Consider the following 18787-nt stretch of genomic DNA (forward strand, 5'->3'; position numbering starts at 1 on the left):
AATCAACGTTGTTTCCACGTCATTTAAATGAAATTACGTTAAACCAACTTGGGAGTAGATGTTGAATTGACATCTGTGCCCAGTGGGATATTGCTTGCAGAATGTAATAGAAAATAACTTTTTATTGTTGTACCTGCATTTAAAATGTTCCTACGTTGATTTGCTTCCATCCCACATATTGGATATTTGCTGATGATGCTAACAGGGAATTTTGGCTGCAGAAACTGAAATGTTTTAATCATGAAATACATTTCTCTATCCTAATACAGTATAAATATTGGTGAAAGTAGCCTGTATTGAGCTCATTGTTGTATGAAGCTGGTAGCAGAAGTCAGTGATGGGTAGAGCTGAGCGATGAGAACTTTTTAAAAATGTTGAAGTCGGTTCGATTATTAATAAATAATCACGGTTTTCTATTTATTTATTTTGACATTAAATGCAATATGCATTATGTGGGTTGGATGCTGTAACAACACTGAATAAAACAATTAATACAAGTCCCACGATGGTAGTGACTGCCCATTACTGTTTATCACTAATGTATCACTATCACTAACCATCAGTTCTCACATTACTTTACTTTAATAAAATCTTTGTTTTATTTGTTGACTTATTATTTAATTCCAAGTCATCATCTCTGTAGAGTTGCTGCCTATGCTGTCTGACAAAATCTCTATTTTAGTAGTTATTTTATGACTTCAATAAATCAATAACACACCAACACTTAGATAACGTATTTTAAGGATCGCGAAGCAACCGCTTTCTTTCCCGCTCGATCGCTTGTTCTTAGACCCGACAGGTTTAAGCGGGTGCGCAATGGATTATGGGCATTGTAGTTAATTACCATGTTTTCTGCGCTAAACTATGTAGAATATTGGCCTGTTGGAACCTACAACCGTTTTTAAATGTATTTAACCTTTATTTAACTAGGCAAGTCAGTTAAGAACAAATTCTTATTTACAATGACTGCCTAGGAACAGTGGGTTAACTGCCTTATTCAGGGGCAGAACGACAGATTTTTACCTTGTCATTTCGGAGATCTATAATGGGCCAGCAACCGTCCAACGCTCTAACCACTAGGCTACCTTTCACCCCTACATCGCCCAGTTCAGGCTTCATCTGATGAATATCTACTGAAACCGCACATCCAGCTGACCGAAAAAAAACGACCGAAATGGAATTCAATTATTCAAATTATTGAACCGACGTCGGTCAATGAGTTAAAAAAAAAAAAACGAAAACTAAACCGAGATTTCGGTTAATTGCTCAGCACTCGTGTGTCAATGCAGGCTACTTGTGATTTTATCCATTGTCATTATAAACCGATCCGGAATGCCAGTAATCCTATAGGTTCTGGGGAGATTATGGCCAGCAGTATTTTTCCATTGATTAAATAAAAGATAGGGTTTATCAGTGGGGTGTTCAATCTGGCGCTCCACGGTACAGTCATTGCTCACCACCCATGGAGCGCAACACACCTCTCGTCATCCCTCGCCTCCTGCAGGCACGATACGGAGCTGCGGGATCCAGTTACATCACTGAAGCTGACAGTTGCTTGGTAACCAAGTGATGTCAGGTGCCTCTCCTCCTCAAACCACGTGTTCCGTACATAATAACTGGCTGCTCCGCGCACTGGGTGGGTGTTTAAGACGGATCGTTTCCGCGGGCACGACTCTCTCTGTACGCATGAAGTGGAGCAATTGGTTCTAGGGCAACCAGCGTGTCTTCTCCATAACGGAGGTCTCTATTTCAGCTGCTTTTCCAAAGTGGATTTATCTTCTTGTTCACTATGGCTGTTACCGAGGCTCCATGCGACTTGTCTTATTGCAAGATGAGGGGAATCGTGTCAGTTCTCACTGGTAGGCATTTTTTTTGTTACTGTTATTCTGAGTTCAATGTTTTGATTTAGGTTCTGGGCTTGCATTGTGCTGTTGAATGGAATTATGCATCGGTATGCTTTGGATCGTGAGTTTTTGATGAATAGTCTATTGGTGTATATTCTTTCGTGGGTTGTTATTGTAGTCTACCGCATACACGAGACAATGCCTTCGATCTAAAACTTGCTTAACTGGCAATGGGAGTGCATGCACTAAATTAAACATTGGATTGCGCACATATCTCAATTGATAATGAGCTGCCCTTATATATGGTTCACTTGTCGCACTATTTAGGCCTGTGTGATATAGGATTTGAGCGATATATTTCACTATAGGGTCGCCTAAAGGGGTAAGGCTATACACGGTAACATTGTGTTGCGTAACGATAAGATTATGCAGCTAATGCGTTATAACGGAATCTTTTCCAGCGTCATTTTGCAGCTCCTAAAAAATACATGATAATTTTGCACAGTTTTAGCATGGCTAGATATTTATGTTGACCTGTGTAACGAAATGTAGGCTATGGTTTCCCAGGTATCATTGTCCCAGTTTTGCAATGGTATAGCCTATAAGTACACTAGATATACAAAAGTATGTGGACACCCTTTCAAATGAGTGGATTTGGCTATTTCACCATTGTTGACAGGTGTAGGAAATCGAGCACACCGCCATGCAATCTCCATAGACAAACATTGTCAGTAGACTTAGTGACTTTCAACGTGGCACTGTCATAGGATGCCACCATTCCAACAAGTCAGTTCATCAAATTTCTGCATTGCTAGAGCTGCCCGGTCAACTGTAAGTGCTGTTATTGTGAAGTGGAAACATTTGGGAGCAACAACGGCTCAGCCGCGAAGTGGTAGGCCACACAAGCTCACAGAACGGGACCGCAGATTGCTGAAGCGCGTAGCGTTTAAAAACTGTCTGTCCTCGGTTGCGACACTCACTACCGAGTTCCAAACTTTCTCTGGAAGCAACGTCAGCACAATAACTGCTCGTCGGCAACTTCATGAAATGGGTTTCCATGGCCGAGCAGCCACACAGCCACACACATGCCTAAGATCACCATGTGCAATGCCAAGCGTCAGCTGGAATGGTGTAAAGTTGGCCGACATTGGACTCTGGAGCAGTGGAAATGCATTCTCTTGAGTGATGAATCACGCTTCACCATCTGGCAGTCCGACAAACTAATCTGGGTTTGGCGGATGACAGGAGAACACTACCTGCCCCGATGCAAAGTGCCAACTGTAAAGTTAGGTGGAGGAGGGATAATGGTCTGGGGCTGTTTTTCATGGTTCAGACCCCTTAGTTCCAGTGAAGGGAAATCTTAACGCTACATCATACATTATAGACGATTCTGTACTTCCAACTTTCTGGCAACAGTTTGGGGAAGGCCATTTCCTGTTTCAGCATGACATTGCCCCTGTGTACAAATGAGGTCCATACAGTAATGGTTTGTTGAGATTGGTGTGGAGGAACTTGACTGGCCTGCACAAAGCCCTGACCTCAACCCCACCTTTGGGATGAATTGGAACACCGACTGCGAGCCAAGCATAATCGCCCAACATCAGTGCCCGACCTCACTAACGCTCTTGCGGCTGAATGGAAGCAAGTCCCCGCAGCAATGTTCCAACATCTAGTAGAAAGCATTCTCAGAAGAGTGGAGGCTGTTATAGCAGCAAAAGGGGGGACCAACTCCATATTAATGCTCATGATTTCGGTATGAGATGTTCGACAAGCAGGTGTCCACATACCTTTGGTCATGTAGTGTATATTGAAATGCAATGTTCAATCTGATCAGTGACGATGTATTCTCCAGGCACCCAGCTGACGTAAATGCCTCTTTTTGTATTGCAGCTTTCATCAAGGAGAGGAAAATGGGTCTGAATGACTTAATCTCGAAGCTGGTGTCAAACCCACATATCTGTCATCAGTAAGTATTATGTGAAACACTTGTGTGTCCAAAAAAGGAGATGTTTGTATATTATATAGGCCAACTTCCATCGCAACATGACAATAATATAACTAATAACTTTTTGGGAAAGTAGAAATATTTATCAAATAGTCAATATGTGCATTATATTAGGCCTCTGTGTGTGTCAGTTCATCCACTTCCCACACCATTACATTAGGCCTCTGTGTGTGTCAGTTCATCCACTTCCCACACCATTAAATTAGGCCTCTGTGTGTGTCAGTTTATCCACTTCCCATACCATTACATTAGGCCTCTGTGTGTGTCAGTTCATCCACTTCCCACACCATTAAATTAGGCCTCTGTGTGTGTCAGTTCATCCACTTCCCACACCATTACATTAGGCCTCTGTGTGTGTCAGTTCATCCACTTCCCACACCATTACATTAGGCCTCTGTGTGTGTCAGTTCATCCACTTCCCACACCATTACATTAGGCCTCTGTGTGTGTCAGTTCATCCACTTCCCACACCATTACATTAGGCCTCTGTGTGTGTCAGTTCATCCACTTCCCACACCATTACATTAGGCCTCTGTGTGCGTCAGTTCATCCACTTCCCATACCATTACATTAGGCCTCTGTGTGTGTCAGTTCATCCACTTCCCACACCATTACATTAGGCCTCTGTGTGTGACAGTTCATCCACTTCCCACACCATTACATTAGGCCTCTGTGTGTGTCAGTTCATCCACTTCCCACACCATTACATTAGGCCTCTGTGTGTGTCAGTTCATCCACTTCCCACACCATTACATTAAGCCTCTGTGTGTGTCAGTTCATCCACTTCCCATACCATTACATTAGGCCTCTGTGTGTGTCAGTTCATCCACTTCCCATACCATTACATTAGGCCTATGTGTGTGTCAGTTCATCCACTTCCCACACCATTACATTAGGCCTCTGTGTGTGTCAGTTCATCCACTTCCCACACCATTACATTAGGCCTCTGTGTGTGTCAGTTCATCCACTTCCCATACCATTACATTAGGCCTCTGTGTGTGTCAGTTCATCCACTTCCCACACCATTACATTAGGCCTCTGTGTGCGTCAGTTCATCCACTTCCCACACCATTACATTAGGCCTCTGTGTGTGTCAGTTCATCCACTTCCCATACCATTACATTAGGCCAATGTGTTTATTTATAATTGTATAGGTTTACCCACAGGTTAGTCACTGTACTGTCCATTTCCAATCCAATAAGCCTCACGTGACATAACTATCATTGAGTGTTCTGTCCGTGCATTCTAAATCAAAGCAGTAATCTGGGGACAAGCAGGCAAAGCCAGCGTAAGAATAGTTATTTCATGTCAAGTGTGTTCCTGCCATGGCCTCTCCGTTGCCTAAGCACCTTTTCTGCAAATCCCCAGTGTCCCCTAGACGGGGATGCTGGCTAATACAATTAAGCACTCGCCACATAATATGGTTTGTTCTCAACAGCCTGGCAAGCGGCCAGGTGGGGGTCTGGCTCAGTGGAAAATTCCCAAGCACCTTGTCTACCCTCTTCAGTAGCTCTCAAGAACCCAAGTGGGGTATACCCAGCTTTGCAGCCGACCCCTCCTAGGATTCTCAGCCGATGGTACTGATAACAGCTGGCTCCCTCATGAACTACAATCCCGATGTTCTGTTTAATCCCGCCGCTCTGTAGAAACACAAATAAGCCTCACTTGCGATACGGTTTTGGAAACATTTGTAAATTAACTTTTATATAAAGCAAAAAATAATCTTGCAAATAGAAAAGGTCCACTTACTGTGTGCAGTTCAGCAAAGTGGCACCCGGCTGTTTACACCCGTTTCCTCGGCTACAACACATTCTCTCACCTTGCGCTCGGAATTCCATTGGACCATTCTAGTCCACATTTCCTGTGTTTCTCAAAATACAGCCGGGTGCAATTTTCTTAAACTGCGTGCAGTAAGTCTATATTTTTTTGTATTAGAAAAATGTGTTCTCGCCTATATGAAAGTTACATTCGCGTGCGTGGCATATTTGCATTTAGACAAAGCATTAGGACTGTGTCAGAGTGTCTGTGAAATCCCCTCAGGTAGCAGACAGCTTTGTGAATAGATAATATAACATGAAATGTTAGTCTGTTACCATCTATTTGAATGGGTTACCCTCGCCAGATGCTAGATGCTTACAGCAGTCTGAATCGGGGCTGTTCATGCTATAGACAAGTCTGATCCAATGGAAGCAGATGAACTGACACACAGAGGCTTAATGTTTGCAAACTTGTCAAAAAGATATGCAGGAATGTTTGATAGATATTTATACTTTCACTGATGTTTTTTCGTCATATTATTGTCATGTTGCAATGGAAGTTGATAGGCCTGCTTAAAACGACTATTCAGATGGTGCTGCAGGTAGCCTAGCTGTAAAGAGCATTGGGCCAGTAACCGAACGGTCACTGGTTCGAATCCCAGAGCCGACTTGGTAAACAATCTGCTGATGTACCTTTGAGCAAGGCACTTAACCCTAATTGCTTCTGTAATCGCTCTGGATAAGAGCATCTGCTAAATTACTCAAATTGGCTTGCTGTATTTAGTGGGTCAACAACAACTTCCTTATCTCTCAGAAAAGATGCCCCTATTGTCTATGAGGAGTTAGTAGAGACCCCTATTGTCTATGAGGAGTTAGTAGAGACCCCTATTGTATATGAGTAGTTAGAAGAGACCCTTATTGTATATGAGTAGTTAGAAGATACTCTTATTGTATATGAGTAGTTAGTAGAGACCCCTATTGTCTATGAGGAGTTAGTAGAGACCCTTATTGTCTATCAGGAGTTAGTAGAGACCCCTATTGTCTATGAGGAGTTAGTAGAGACCCTTATTGTCTATCAGGAGTTAGTAGAGACCCCTATTGTCTATGAGTAGTTAGTAGAGACCCTTATTGTCTATCAGGAGTTAGTAGAGACCCCTATTGTCTATGAGGAGTTAGTAGAGACCCTTATTGTATATGAGGAGTTAGTAGAGACCCTTATTGTATATGAGGAGTTAGTAGAGACCCCTATTGTATATGAGGAGTTAGTAGAGACCCCTATTGTCTATGAGGAGTTAGTAGAGACCCCTATTGTATATGAGTAGTTAGAAGAGACCCTTATTGTATATGAGTAGTTAGAAGATACTCTTATTGTATATGAGTAGTTAGTAGAGACCCCTATTGTCTATGAGGAGTTAGTAGAGACCCTTATTGTCTATGAGCCTGCTTGTCCTCATTGGTCAGATTAACTTAAATGACAGATGGAACCTTCTCTATCTATTTGCTAAATGTAATCACTGTAAAACTCAGCCTTGTTCACCTGAAATACCAACAGTCACAGGCATCGCAATGTCCCAACTTCCAAAGTGGGTACCAATCATGGCAATTGCAATACTGTCTTTCAATGCCAAGCCAAGTATTAATATTATAATTTATACACTCTAGAAAATACCATGTCATCCCTAAAATCACAAAGTGGCAAATGAATGTATCAGTCAAAATTACGTTGGAGAATCATCAGTGGCGGAGGATTCCATTTTAACGTCCTAAAGTTAACATTCTCTCTGTTCATTCCTCAGCTCTGAAGTTGACTTCCTCAAGATCGATGAGAACCAGAATGAAGAGCTGGACGATGATGAACTTCTGAATCCGGTGAGCACAACACTTGGCTTGGCCCCTGGGGCAGACAGAAAGAGGTCAACCCAAATGGCACCATATGCCCCCCCCCCCATAGTGCACTGCTTTTTGACCACAGCTCATAGGGTTCAGGTCAAAAGTAGTGCACTATATAGGGAATAGGGTGGCATTTAGGACATATACTGTAAGATCCACATGGGTGTGAATAGATCATTTAATCCAGAGCCAAGATGGTTGTTCTTACCGTTCGCCTCTCCGCACCTTTTTTTCAGATGTGCCTGGCGTTCCCCAGAAGCTCTCTAGCGGAGGAGTTGGCGATCAAACCAAGTGATTTCGACTACCTGAAAATCATTGGCAAAGGGAGCTTTGGGAAAGTCCTGCTGGCTCGTCACCGGGACAGCAACGAGTATTACGCCGTCAAGGTTCTACAGAAGAAAATCATCTTGAAGAAGAAAGAGGTGAGTCTTAACTGGTCTTTGCTATTAAAACACACAATCAATACTCAGAGCAAACTGCAAATAGCCACAAATACATACAACCACTCAGCTGCCCCGAGGTTTCTTTTGGACTACTGTCATCGTGAATGGTATGCTCTCTTCCTCTTCCTCCCTCATTCAGCAAAAGCATATCATGGCGGAGCGAAGTGTCCTGATGAAGAATATCAAACATCCTTTCCTGGTGGGGCTGCACTTTTCCTTCCAGACTACTGACAAACTCTACTTTGTCCTCGACTACGTGAATGGAGGAGAGTTGTTCTACCATCTACAGAGAGAGCGGGTGTTCCTAGAACCCAGAGCCAGGTTCTACGCTGCAGAGATCGCCAGTGCTCTGGGATACCTCCACTCCCTGCATATTGTTTACAGGTACAAACTAAGACGCTATCCTACACCACCCCCTGGTGGTGGCCATATGTAATAGCACATGCCTGGAAAAATAACACTCATAGTGTGTAGTCTGGTTTTTGCCCTAAAATGTGCACCCAAGGGGGTTCCCAGGACCGAGTTTGGGAAACCATGCTCTAGGTCTAGTGAATAAGGACCAGTGGTGTAGTGGAAGGTAAACGCACGTAAACACCGTTTACCCACCTAAACCTTTTGTGCAAAAATGCATCGAAGGTATAGAAAGCGTTACGGCGATAATCGTTTACCCACTTTTTTGTTTTGTTACCATTACATCACTAACCATGTTTCCCATCCACAGTTTTTATGTGAGTAAAGTCCTTCTGTATAAAACATGAAAGAAATTTAAAAAACATTTTTATCAGGACAGCAGCTGTGATGGAAACAAGAAGTTTCGGTACAATTTAACAAATGCCGATCTGTAAAATGAATTATGTGAGAAATGGATGTGTAAACGCCTTAATGCGCAAATATTGATATAACATGCATCGTATCGATATGGTTTGTTGGTCCTAGTCCACTATGTCCGGGAAACCATGCTGTTTAGTAGGCTACAGATGAAATAAATTGAGATGAACTTCACGTGGTGAAAAGTGCACGGTGATCTTGATGCTCCTTTCCAATGCATATCGAGGGGATTATTCTGGTGACATGATGATCGATGCTTTACTGCTGTTTGACAAATATTTTCAGTCTTATCCCGTGCTTAATTTGTCAAATCGGGAAGAGAAGGGTGACCTGGGAAACTGAAGTACCGGAACACATGAGAAGAAAAACAAATCACCTTTATAATAAGGCATTTAATTCATATCATCACATTTGCGTAGTGGCACTTACAAAAGTTGCACACATGGGACATTTTGGTATTTTTATAAACTCATTTAAATTAAATTCTACGTCATTTTATATGACTGGAGATTTAGGAGTGATCTTTTTTAATGCCGCATTCAAAACTGGGAACTCGGAGCTGGGAAATAGCCTACTCCCGAGCGTTCCAGACAACTGGGTAAACTGAAGGGGGAAAAAAATGCTCTGACTTGGAAATTTGGTTTTGAACTGTCATCCAACTCGGAATTCCTAGTGGGGAACTGGCCTCTTTCTAGAGCTCCGACCTGAAGATCACTGACGTCATGATTCAACATGGTATTTTTTTCGAGTTCCCTGTTGTCTTGAAAGCCCCATAATACAACACACTTGGTCAAATTGAGTGGATACTTTGACACTGACAAACTGAGATCAATGAAAACTACCTTGTATTGAATCCATCAATAGCCTAGGAGTGTGCAGACAGTACGAGGAAACTATAGTCCTAAAAATGCTTTCCAGTTTTACTGACACACCCAATGATGAGCATGCAGCTCGCTGGTGATGGCGTTATGCGCTCGTGCCAAAGCCTCTCTCTCTTTTTAATTTGTAACACAATATTTGGATGTTGATGACGTATTTTGGTATCCTACAGCTGACAGATCTGCCGCGTGTTCCCGACTGTAGGATATGCCTTGTTATTCTACTACACTCCACAGCTAGGCTATTTATTATTTTTTTTAAAACTATGTATCCTCTGTGGTAACATGTTTGGCTTTCTTGTGGTGTTGTAGGATATTCTGAATTATTTCATTTCTTTCTGAACAGACAGCAGTAATTTTGGCACTTAAATGTATTTCAATTTATCAGGTGTGTTGTAGCTCGTCCAGAACCTTGCGCGGCTATATAAGAAAATACATTATGAAGCGTGTGGAGAATTAACGAAGAACTCGAATGAACATTGATTGTGTTTATAACTTTTACATTGCAAAAAAGTTACAATTTTTCATCCAACGAGAGGTACCGCATCTGGTCAAATAGGTTCCGGAACGAAACAGTCCAAAACGGAGAGGTGCCGGAATCCGGTAGGATCTGGCTAAAATGAAGCAATGCTCTTATCCATAATAATCATGTCGTCTACCCGAACTGTATCTCTGCCAGCTGTTGGCTAGAGCATACGTGCCAACAGTAGACACATTTGCTATTTAACGATACATTGAACTTTAGATTTATATTCCGTACATGAAAACTTAATTGAAAAAGTACATGATGTGTGCGCTACGTCATCGCGCACTGATTTGTATCTGCATCAAGTCTGTTTGGTGGGAACACCGCTGGTGGGAGAATGCGCGTGTTGTCTTTATGCAGATTTTAGAATATTCACATGAAAATCTGTCCATACAATTGGATGGAAACCTAGCTAGTGATAAAACGACTGAATGCCAGGGGATACTAGGAAATTAATGTGACAAGAAAAATGTAAATATTGTATTTATATTGGTGCCTGTTTCATAACCCTCTTCTCTTCCCCCTTACAGAGATCTGAAGCCTGAGAATATCCTGCTAGCCTCAACGGGACACATCGTCCTGACAGACTTTGGCCTCTGCAAAGAGGGCCTGGCACCCACTGGGACCACCACAACCTTCTGTGGAACGCCAGAGTACCTGGCCCCCGAGGTGCTGCAGAAGCAGGCGTACGACCGCACAGTGGACTGGTGGTGCCTGGGATCGGTGCTGTACGAGATGCTCTACGGACTGGTGAGTCATCCATATGCTTTTTTTTACAGATTTCTTTTATCATCTTTCAGTTTTCACAATGCATCTAAATGTGTTATTCAATATGGATACATCCCAAATGGCACCCTATTCCCTATGTTGTGCACTTCTTTTGACTAGAGCCATATGGACCCTGGTCAAAAGTAGGGCACTATAAAGGGAATAGGGTGCCATTTGGGATAGATCATTTTTCACTATGTCAGTTCAATATAGAGAATGTAATTTATAAATCACAAGTACACTGACAATCATGGTGCCTGGTGTGTTAGGAGTTTGACTAAGTAGCATGTACACGTGTTTGCTCTTGGTCTCCCTCCATAGCCACCCTTCTACAGTCGTAACACAGCGGAGATGTACAACAATATCCTGAACAAGCCTCTGATACTGAAGCCCAACGTGTCCAACTCAGGCAGGGAACTGTTGGAGGGGCTCCTGCAAAAGGACCGCACCAAGAGGCTGGGAGTGAAGGATGATTTTGTAAGTATATATATCACAGGAGGTTGGGGAGGACCGGCTCGTGGTAATGGCTGTAATGGCTGGAGCGAAATAGGTGGAATGGTATCAAATACATCAAACACATGGTTTCCATGGTTTCCAGGTGTTTGATGACATTCCATTTGCTCCGTTCCAGACATTATTAGGAGCCAGCTTCCCCTCAGCAGCCTAATATAGAATCGATGTACTATACAAGACAGAAAACAACACTAACAAGGTGTCAGTAAGGTTGTTCTGTACTAGTGCTACTGTACTGTACCAGTGGGTTGACGTAGTGTTCCTATTCACCTGTAGATGGAGCTGAAGTGCCACACCTTCTTCTCACCCATCAACTGGGATGACCTGATGGCCAGGAAGATCACACCACCCTACATTCCCTCTGTGGTACGTACATGTATCAGAAGACTGTATACTGTAGATGGGGAAACTCCCTTTAGTCCACGCCTCCACCAATCCAATGCTTTTAGTTTGTGGAAAGTAGTGAACAAGTGCACACTTCAGGAGAAAGGAGACATTGACACTTACCTTTTATAATGTGTGAAATGTGAATTTGATGATTTGTGTTTCGGAGCCCGTCTCTAATACACTCCTCTGGTTGGTTGGCTTTCGCAGAGCGGGCCCACGGACCTCAGGCACTTTGACCCAGAGTTCACCCACCTCCCTGTGACCTCGTCGCTGTGCAACACGGACGGCCTGCTGGTGACCAGCAGCATCAAGGAGGCAGCTGGAGCCTTCCCAGGCTTCTCCTATGGACCCGCTGACGGCTTCATGTGAGGGACTCCTCTATCTTCATCACCTCTATTGATGATGAGAGGGGGATGGGAACAAATAGAGACACAGGCAAGATACAAGCACCATGTACTGTATGAGTGGTGTTCATGGTCTGTTAATAAGACTCCTGAACATGCCTGAGAGGAAAAGGGGGGGGGGGGGGTCTAGAACTCCAGATCTCCTGGGATTGTTGCATGAGAGGTGTGCATCACATGGGACTCCAATCTTCAATACCAATGACCCTACTTACCTGATGCAAAGTGTGCCAAGGTGGGACGTTGTTTCGTACTACAGGGAGAAAGGACGTTTCTCTCTAATCGCTGTGGACCACGACCACTGTCGGAAAGAAGAGGGAAGTGGCAGTACCGCTTCCGACACGGCTAGGCTGCATCAAACACAGACTGGAGAGGGCCCTGCCTTCCTGATCATTCTGTATATATACTGAAGACTTACATGTCACAAGGCATTTGTTGTCGTTTGTTGTGTGAATGCTGGATTGCACTTGAGGCATTAAGGGTGATTGCATTGTTTAAGCATCCACTCTGTCTCATGTTCAGCTGCATATCTGTTCACCCTCAAAATCATACTTATTGATCTGTTCACCCTCAAAATCATACTTATTGATCTGTTCCTTTTCACCCTCAAAATCATACTATTGATCTGTTCACCCTCAAAATCATACTTATTGATCTGTTCCTTTTCACCCTCAAAATCATACTTATTGATCTGTTCCTTTTCACCCTCAAAATCATACTATTGATCTGTTCACCCTCAAAATCATACTTATTGATCTGTTCACCCTCAAAATCATACTTATTGATCTGTTCACCCTCAAAATCATACTTATTGATCTGTTCACCCTCAAAATCATACTTATTGATCTGTTCACCCTCAAAATCATACTATTGATCTGTTCACCCTCAAAATCATACTTATTGATCTGTTCCTGTTCACCCTCAAAATCATACTATTGATCTGTTCACCCTCAAAATCATACTATTGATCTGTTCACCCTCAAAATCATACTTATTGATCTGTTCCTGTTCACCCTCAAAATCATACTTATTGATCTGTTCCTGTTCACCCTCAAAATCATACTATTGATCTGTTCACCCTCAAAATCATACTATTGATCTGTTCACCCTCAAAATCATACTTATTGATCTGTTCCTGTTCACCCTCAAAATCATACTTATTGATCTGTTCCTGTTCACCCTCAAAATCATACTTATTGATCTGTTCCTGTTCACCCTCAAAATCATACTATTGATCTGTTCACCCTCAAAATCATACTATTGATCTGTTCACCCTCAAAATCACAATAGTAACATCTGTTCACCATCAAAATATATTAGCTAAACAAGTAGGAAAACACCAGAAATGATCAACGTGAAATAAGTTTGTTTTGGATCAAATAAGGTATCATTGTACCGTCTGAACTTAATTCTGCTGGTCACCACTTTTTCTCCACATGCAGACAATGTTGGAAGCCAAAAAATGACAATGTATAGAAAGCAGACACAAAATATTGTATTTTACAAGAAATCTGCAATATTATTTCATGTTATATTATCTGTATCTGACCAAAAAGTCCATTGGTTTTCCATTTCCAGGTACTGTTCATCTTACGACTATATTTCAGTCAGAGTAATCACAAAGTAGTCTTTTAAAAACACTTTTTCCCCCCCCCACTTGACTCCTTAACAGAAAGCAAATATAAATATATTACCAAGCTCTAAATATGTAAAACTATTTATACATCTAAAAAGAAATGTACTCCCTAAGTGGGGAAAAATGTATTATTTTCTAACCTTTGTTCTTCTCATGCCTGCACTTTTACACATTTACGCTCCTAAGACTGTGTTGACAAGCTGTTTGTAGACGTAATATATTTGTGTCATAAATACAGAAGATGGGGTAATCAATATTAGGTCTTCTGCTGTAAGAGCACATATCAATCATTGTTATTCTTGTGAGTGAAAGTGATTGCTGTTTTGCTGGCAAAACACTAGAGAATCCATTAGATTGTTATGTATAACCATTTGCATCGTGTACAGAACTCCAGCTAGACTGATAGAAAGGAACTGTTGAATGTCTGTCATTTTGTAAAGTGTGCCTGTCTGTCTCAGTCGTGTTAGGATAGGAAGTCCTGGTCTAGATCAGTGTTTTCCAAACTCAGTCCTGATTCCCCCCCCCCCCCCCCCAGGTGCACGTTTTGGTTTTTGCTCTAGAACTACACAGCTGATTTAAAATAACCAACTCATCAAGCTTTGATGATTAGAATCCGCTGTGTAGTGCTAGGGCAAAAACCTGGTTGGGTGGGGGGGGGGGGGGGGGGACCCTGGTCAAAGACAACAACCTGAAAAGTTGTGCTGCTGCAATGTTGAGAGCTTAGACTGAAATTACTCTTCGTAGATAGTGCTACAGCCATTCATTTACTGATGGCCATGAATAGTGTAATAAAAATCACAGGCTTTCTCTATGTATATGTCATGACACATAGTGTACCGTATGTTTAAAGACCAGAGGACAAATTCCTAGAATTGATCAATTAAATAATGAATTGTAATCTCTTTTCAAAATGGTAAATAAAATGTATTGACAATTCAAATGGAATGTATTAACCAAGTGTTTTTCTGGAGGCCAGTTTGATATTGAATCAAGGAGTTACAAGAAGATATGTATTTAGAAAATGTGTGAAATGATGAGCCTTGGTAAGTAGTAGGCTAAAATAGTAGTCCATTTGACCTGACTAAGTACCATTTTTAGGAACATTTTTTTTTTAAATGTCATTTTGATTATTGGTGCTGCTCTTCTGGAAAAATAGGCTACATTCAATTATTATATTCCATATCATTTCATAAACATGTTTTACACAACATAGCCTCTACTTCAAAGGGGTTCCCAAACTTTCCTTTACAGGACCCCCACATTTATGTTACATTTTAGAATGTAGTCTAGACCAGAGAAATTGATAAAAATTGACAAAACTCAAAAATGTATAGCTCTGAGCCCGGTTCTCCCAAAAGCATCTTAATAAGGCCAGGCAAGTTCATTTAGGGAACCCGGGCCCCGGTGTAGATTGAATCCTCAGGGTGAACCACACGCGTGCGTACGGCGTGCCATAAACAGTAAACACTTCCTGCAAAATAGTGGTCCCTAACAACAGACAAAGCGGTGTGGAATCAATACGAAGCCATTCAACAACAACAACAAAAAAACACATTACCCCAATGGTAAGGTACATTTGACTAACTCTAATCATATACCTAGCTATATAGTCTACATCTATGTTGGTGAATTTTTTTGAAACTTTGGAAGTGAAGTTCCAACACTCAGTTGGCTAGCTAGCCAGCTAACGTAGCTAAAAACAATACGCGAACTAGCTAACACTTTCTAACCAACTCCTAGCAATAGCCCCGGAAACTTACCTTGGTTATTGCAATTAAATGCAGATTTAAATATCTCCAATTATATTTATAACGTTGCAATGCCTCTTTGTTTTTATTTAGCTAAACGAGAAGCCACCTAACGTAGCTAAATAGTCATTTGTCTCTTATTTGCTAACTGGACCTCACTTTCGGGAAGCTAGCGTGACATCGCTAGCACCTTTTATTTCATGAAAATATTTTTTTTTAGCTATGTGGAACCGGATGATTTTACATTCAGTGTTGTTGCTAATGTGTGTAACGTTAGCTAACTTAGCACACACACACTTCTGTTTTGGCCTATGCGTGCTAAATGATCTATGTCAAAGCCCCCCGGCTAATTATTATAGAATGGAACTTGGATTTGCTGTGTTTAGTGTCACTTTTATGGGCATGTCGCAGCAGTGTGTAGGAAGAGAGATTCCAAGTATGCAGGAGGACATGGGACAAAGCAATGTGTAGTTACGGTGGAAAAAGTAGTCAACTGTAGGGTTGCCATTTAGTTGGGAGCCGGAGGTGTCCGGTGCGAGAGAGGCAGGTTGAGGTGGCCAGGGAAAGAGTAGTGCAGAATATGTACAGGATGCTGAGGCATAGGGTGGATCAAGAGTGAATGATTCTGAGAGGATCCCCGTGAATAGAAGGATAGGCTAATGTGTTTAGGGTTAGTACCCACAAATGGGCAACCCTACCTGAGAGAACGGGACACTACCACTTAACACACCCTGTAACTATTCTGAAGTTAAACCTCGTACCCCCACATCTATTTCTGTGACTTATGTTCCATCTCTGCGGTACAGTTGATTGTTGACCATTGCTATGAATGCTAAGAAGCCAACCTTAATGAAACATACATTATCACTCATTCGCTTATCCTTATATACATATATATATATATATATATGTGTGTATGTATGTGTGTACCAGTCAAAAGTTTGGACACACCTACTCATTCCAGGGTTTCTTTATTTTTACTATTTTCTACATTGTAGAATAGTGACGACATCAAAACTATGAAATAACACATATGGAATCATGTAGTAACCCCAAAAGGGTTAAATAAAAATATTTTATCTGAGATTCTTCAAAGTAGCCACCCTCTGCCTTGATGACAGCTTTGCACGCGCTTGGCATTCTCTCAACCAGCTTCATGATGTAGTCACCTGGAATGCATTTCAATTAACAGGTGTGCCTTGTTAAGTTGATTTGTGGAATTTCTTTCCTTCTTAAAGCGTTTGAGCCAATCAGTTGTGTTGTGACAAGGTAGGGATGGTATACAGACACAGCCCTATTTGGTAAAAGACCAAGTCCATATTAGGGCAAGAACAGCTCAAATAAGCAAAGAGAAACAACAGTCTATCATTACTTTATTAAGACATGAAGGTCAGTCAATACGGAAAATTAAGAACGTTAAAAGTTTCTTCTAGTACAGTTGCAAAAACCATCACGCATAATGATGAAACTGGCTCTCATGAGGACCGCCACAGGAATGGAAGACCCAGAGTTTCCTCTGCTGCAGAGGATAAGTTCATTAGAGTTACCAGCCTCAGAAATTGCAGCCCAAATAAATGCTTCAGAGTTCAAGTAACATACACATCTGTTCAGAGGAGACTGCTTTAATCTGCTTTAATCGGGCCTTCATGGTCTAATTCCTGCAAAGAAACCACTACTAAAGGACACCGATAAGAAGAAGAGACTTGCTTACGCCAAGAAACGAGCAAAGAAAATTTGTCCTTTGGTCTGGAGTCCAAATTGGAGATTTTTGTTTCCAACCGCCGTGTCTGTGCGACGCTGTGTGGGTGAACGGATTGACGCTGTGTGGGTGAACGGATTATCGCTGTATGTGTATTTGCCACCGTAAAGCATGGAGGAGGAGGTGTTATACGCCATCCCATCTTGTTTGCGCTTAGTGGGACTATCATTTGTTTTTCAACAGGACAATGACCCAACACACCTCCAGCCTGTGTAAGGGCTATTTTACCAAGAAGGAGAGTGATGGAGTGCCCCATCAGATGACCTGGTCTCCACAATCCCCTGATTTCAACTAAATTGAGATGGTTTGGGATGAGTCGGACCGCAGAGTGAACAAGTGCTCAGCATGTGTGGGAACTCCTTCAAGACTGTTGGAAAAAATATTCCAGGTGAAGCTGGTTGAGAGAATGCCAAGAGTGTGCAAAGCTGTTATCAAGGCAAAGGGTGGCTCTTTGAAGAATCTAAAATATATAAAACATATTTTTGATTTGTTTAACACTTCTTTGGTTACTGCATGATTCCACATGTGTTATTTCATAGTTTTGTTGTCTTCAATATTATTTTACAATGTAGAAAATAGTAAAACAATTAAATGGTATGAAATAGTATCTTCTCCCCCTGTTGTCCACAAAGTGACAGGCAATTTTTATGTTTTTTTTTTGACGTTAGGAATTTCTCTAGTGAAGGTTCTGAGAACTGGCTACATCATAGCGTAATATCAGGGAATCACTGAGCACAGCAAGTTCCAGGTTACCTACATAACAGCAGGTGCCGGGATTAGGTGGAGCTTACGTATGGTTTTCAAGACAGAGATGGTATTGGATTCACAATAGTCTCACGAGCCAGATCTTAACGGCGTATTAGGCTAGAGGCCAGATTCACAATAGGCCTAAATTCAATAGAAAATACCCAGGTCAGGTCCATTTGCAAACCTTTAAACCATCTTATTTTAAATTCCTATGTAAAAAAAATAATAATAATAATCTATCAGTGTTACACTGCACTGCAGATGACGGGAATGTGCAGGCACAAATCACAACTTTGAATGTCTCAGAGAATGGACCTTTTTCAGAGAATTCATCTTTTAATCTGTATATAGTACCCCTTCTTTGGTGGGGGCTTCTAAATATTGGCATGTTGGAGACATAGGAGGCATTATGGATGTTACATCACAACACTTTTGTTGTCATTTACAATGTTTTTAAAACGTTTGCAGAAGGCATAGTATCTAATAGTGTGTTTCCTTATATATATATATATATATATATATATATGAGTCACTTAGCCAAATACATTTGAAGTTTACATACACCTTAGCCAAATACATTTGAACTAAGTTTTTCACAATTTCTGACATTTAATCCTGGTTAAGAGTCCCTGTCTTAGGTCAGTTAGGATCACCACT

General features: G+C 41.6%; 2 protein-coding genes across 20 annotated transcripts in view; both read left to right on the forward strand.

Annotated features, from left to right (window-relative positions):
• The first annotated feature begins 1629 nt into the window (after positions 1-1629).
• LOC110496705 (serine/threonine-protein kinase Sgk1) lies at positions 1630-14816 on the forward strand. The gene is made up of 9 exons (XM_021572742.3): positions 1630-1859; positions 3735-3810; positions 7403-7475; positions 7733-7918; positions 8079-8323; positions 10702-10921; positions 11261-11416; positions 11729-11818; positions 12047-14816. The coding sequence occupies exons 1-9, from the start codon at positions 1790-1792 to the stop codon at positions 12206-12208; spliced, it is 1278 nt and encodes a 425-aa protein (XP_021428417.3). The 5' UTR covers positions 1630-1789; the 3' UTR covers positions 12209-14816.
• Positions 14817-15329: 513 nt separating this feature from the next.
• LOC110496704 (protein phosphatase EYA3) overlaps positions 15330-18787 on the forward strand; it is a 33673-nt gene continuing 30215 nt past the window's right edge. For 7 of the 19 annotated variants that reach the window (XM_090209355.1, XM_036953541.2, XM_036953545.2 and 4 more), the window contains exon 1: positions 15332-15441. The gene's annotated coding sequence lies outside the window, so the exon portion shown is untranslated. Of the gene's footprint in view, positions 15442-18787 lie in introns of all 19 variants that reach the window. The other 12 variants (XM_090209358.1, XM_090209364.1, XM_090209361.1 and 9 more) reach the window with 6 other exon arrangements.

The sequence above is a fragment of the Oncorhynchus mykiss genome, chromosome 18, assembly GCF_057628025.1.
Source record: "Oncorhynchus mykiss isolate SJ-2025 chromosome 18, ASM5762802v1, whole genome shotgun sequence".
NCBI lineage: Eukaryota > Metazoa > Chordata > Actinopteri > Salmoniformes > Salmonidae > Oncorhynchus > Oncorhynchus mykiss.

Excerpts from the sequence above, each read along its gene's own strand:
- LOC110496705 (XM_021572742.3), top strand. The coding sequence starts at position 1,790 with ATGGCTGTTACCGAGGCTCCATGCGACTTGTCTTATTGCAAGATGAGG. Across the intron at positions 1,860-3,734 it reads AATCGTGTCAGTTCTCACTG|CTTTCATCAAGGAGAGGAAA; the intron begins GTAGGCATTTTT and ends TTTGTATTGCAG. Across the intron at positions 8,324-10,701 it reads TCCCTGCATATTGTTTACAG|AGATCTGAAGCCTGAGAATA; the intron begins GTACAAACTAAG and ends TCCCCCTTACAG.